The 3,054-nt window shown below is 36.6% G+C and overlaps 1 protein-coding gene across 1 annotated transcript in view; it reads left to right on the top strand.

The window, feature by feature from the left end:
- cd79b (CD79b molecule, immunoglobulin-associated beta) overlaps nt 1–3,054 on the top strand; it is a 5,251-nt gene that overhangs the window by 1,559 nt on the left and 638 nt on the right. The window contains exons 2-3 of the mRNA XM_014032073.1: nt 240–521; nt 2,542–2,660. Coding sequence (XP_013887527.1) covers nt 240–521; nt 2,542–2,660 — 401 coding nt within the window. The remainder of the gene's footprint in view (nt 1–239; nt 522–2,541; nt 2,661–3,054) is intronic.

A 3,054-nucleotide genomic window follows, 5' to 3' on the forward strand; every position in this document is an offset into this window, starting at 1 on the left:
GTATCAGTATCTATATTAAATGTAATGTATCAGTATCTATATTAAATGTAATGTATCAGTATCTATATTAAATGTATCAGTATCTTAATTAAATGTAATGTATCAGTATCTTAATTAAATGTAATGTATCCGTATCTATGTTAAATGTAATGTATCAGTATCTATATTAAATGTAATGTATCAGTAGGACGTGTAAAAGAAAAAGAAAACTAAATCTTTATGAAAACTTCTCTTCTCAGTTGGCCTGCAGATCAGCCAGTGGCCTCGGTTTTATGGCGTGAGAGTCGGTCAGTCTGTGATGATTTACTGCAAGTCGTCACCAAACAGAAACACAAGCTGGCACAAAGCCGAAGAGTACGACATGAACAAGATGGAGGTTTGGAAGGATCAAAGGATTCTCTTTGGAAAAAGCGATCAATATGCTTTCATCAAGATCAACAAACTCCAAACTGAAGACAGCGGAGTGTACTTCTGTCAAACAAATAATGTTTATGGGCCTGGAACTGCACTACAAGTAGTGAGTAAGTGTACAAATACACAGTAAAGTAGTATGTTTACAAATGCACAGAGAAGTAGTGAGTAATTAAGTGTGGGTATGTATACAAATGCACAGTAAAATAGTGTGTATGTTTACAAATACACAATGAAGTTGTTAGTAAGTGTGAGTAAATGTACAAATGTATAGTAAATTAGTAAGTAAGTGTCCAAAAACAGAATGAAGTAGTCAAATACATGGTAAAGTAGTGAGTAAGAATCCAAATATTTAATGAAGTAGTTGGTGTGTGTACAAATACACAGAAAGAGCACATGTGAGTAAGTGTGCAAATACAAAGTGAAGTAGTGAGTAAGGAAGTGAGTATGTTTACACAGGAAAGTATTTAGTACGTGTAAAAATACACACTAAAGTAGTAAGTGTACAAATACACAGTGAAGCATGTTTATAAATACATAGTAAAGTAGTGAGTAAGTGTACAAATACACAGTGATGTAATGAGTATCATTGCTGGATTTCTCTTGTTTATAATTTTCCAAACATAATTAGATTTTTATCTTCAATGTTTTAGCCTGATCTTAAACCAAAACATTTGGCTCTTTCATTTMTTTGCCTTTTTATGCAGCTTTGAGAAATTTGCTGAATTTTATTTTTATTTTATTTTATTTTTTTAAATCTAGCTTAAAACTAGATTTTTGCTTGCCCTGTGATGGAGTTGCGACCTGTCCAGGGTGTACCCTGCCCCTCGCACCGGGCACCAGCGGTGACCCTGAAAGGAAAAATCAGAATCAGAATCAGAATCAGAATCAGAATCTGAATCTGAATCAGAATCAGAATTAGAATCAGAATACTTTATTAATCCCTGGGGGAAATTATAGGTATTACAGCTGCAACCGTTCAGATCGAGAAATGTGAAAGGAAAGCACACTAGAAGAAAATAACTATAAACACCCAGAATCAGGTTCAAATAATGGATGGATGGACAGATTTTTGCTACTTTGGGCAAACAACTTGATACTTTTGTTTTTTAGCTAACTTCTTGCTTGGGTCCTTTTGCTGTTTTTACCTTTTTGTTAGCTTTTACTACTTTTAGCTTCTTGTTAGCATTGTCTAATTTAGCCTTTTGCTACTTTTAACTTCTAGCAAGCCTTTTGCTTTTTTGTTTATTTTTGCTACTTTTAGTAGCAAAATACTACTTTTAGTTTTAAAAGACTAGTTAGTCTTTTAAAACTTAAAGTTTTTGCAAATTTTTTGCTTTTACCATTTTGTATTTTTTAGCCAGTGTTTTGCTACTTATAGCATCTTTCTTGCCTTTTGTTATTTAAATTTATAGACTTTTGCTACTTATGTGTAGCCTTTCAATGCATACAGTTTTTAGCTAAGCTTTTGCTGCTTATTGGGGTGTTTTTCATTTTTTAGTTTCCCTTTGTTACGTCTCAATGCTAACATTTTTAATCATTGCTTTCAGTGAGCTCACCTTTCGCTACTTTTAGCTACATCTAGCTTATAGCTATTTTTTTTCCACTGAAAGCATTTGTTTTGTAACTTTTAGCAATTTAGCATTTTAGCTTAGATGTTTTGCCAAATAAAAACACTRAATAAAACTAGAGAGTTTGCATTTCTTTTAAAATGCAGTGTGAATGTTTRATGCTGAAAGATTTTAGCTGAATGCTGCTAAAGCAGCTGAAAAGGTTTAATAGTGAAATGGTTCACGAGTTCAATTTGAACAAGTGACTTTGCTGAAAGTTTGAAAACAAGTGAAAATCTGTAGAAAAGCAAAAATGTGTCAAAACAGCTGTAGTCTACTGAGCAGATGGATGGATGGTCAGATGGATGGATGGTCAGATGGATGGATGGATGGATGGATGGATGGATGGATGGATGGATGGATGGATGGATGGATGGATGGATGGATGGATGGATGGATGGATGGTGCTTTTTCCTATAAAAAGCCTCTTCTTTAACAGCGTTCTCTCTGCATGTTTGCAGTTTTTCTGATTATTTAAATCCTGCTTCTTGAAGCTCACAGGACACTTTGCTCCTCACAGGGAACTTCGACCCGGCTCAGGCCCAGTACCGCTCTCAGGTGAAGGACGGCCTCATGGTCCTGCAGGGCCTGATGCTGGCTATTTGTGTGGCTGCCATCCTGCTGCGCCAACAAAAAGTGGTGAGCAAATAATGCCGACTAACACAAATGTGAGATTAAACCACAGCTTTGAGTTTTGTTAGGCAGCAAATCATCCTGAAACTAAAAGGTTCCAGTGGCTGAAAAAAATATTCACTGCTCTGGACTTCCCGTCATGTAACCAGGACTTTAATTTAAAATAAAAACAGGRCAAAAGAGTCACCTTCACGCACCATCCATCCATCCATTTTCTGTACACGCTTCTTCCTTTTTCAGGGTCGCGTGGGTCACTGGTGCCCATTTCCAGCAGTCACAGTGCGAGGGGCGGGGTACACCCTGGACAGGTCGCAAGTCCATCACAGGGTCAGGGAAGTCACTTGGAGCCATTTCAAAGCAGCTACAGGTCCCAAGAGCAACTGTGCAGACAATTATACGC

This window comes from Austrofundulus limnaeus, unplaced genomic scaffold (assembly GCF_001266775.1).
Source record: "Austrofundulus limnaeus strain Quisiro unplaced genomic scaffold, Austrofundulus_limnaeus-1.0 Scaffold7, whole genome shotgun sequence".
Lineage (NCBI taxonomy): Eukaryota > Metazoa > Chordata > Actinopteri > Cyprinodontiformes > Rivulidae > Austrofundulus > Austrofundulus limnaeus.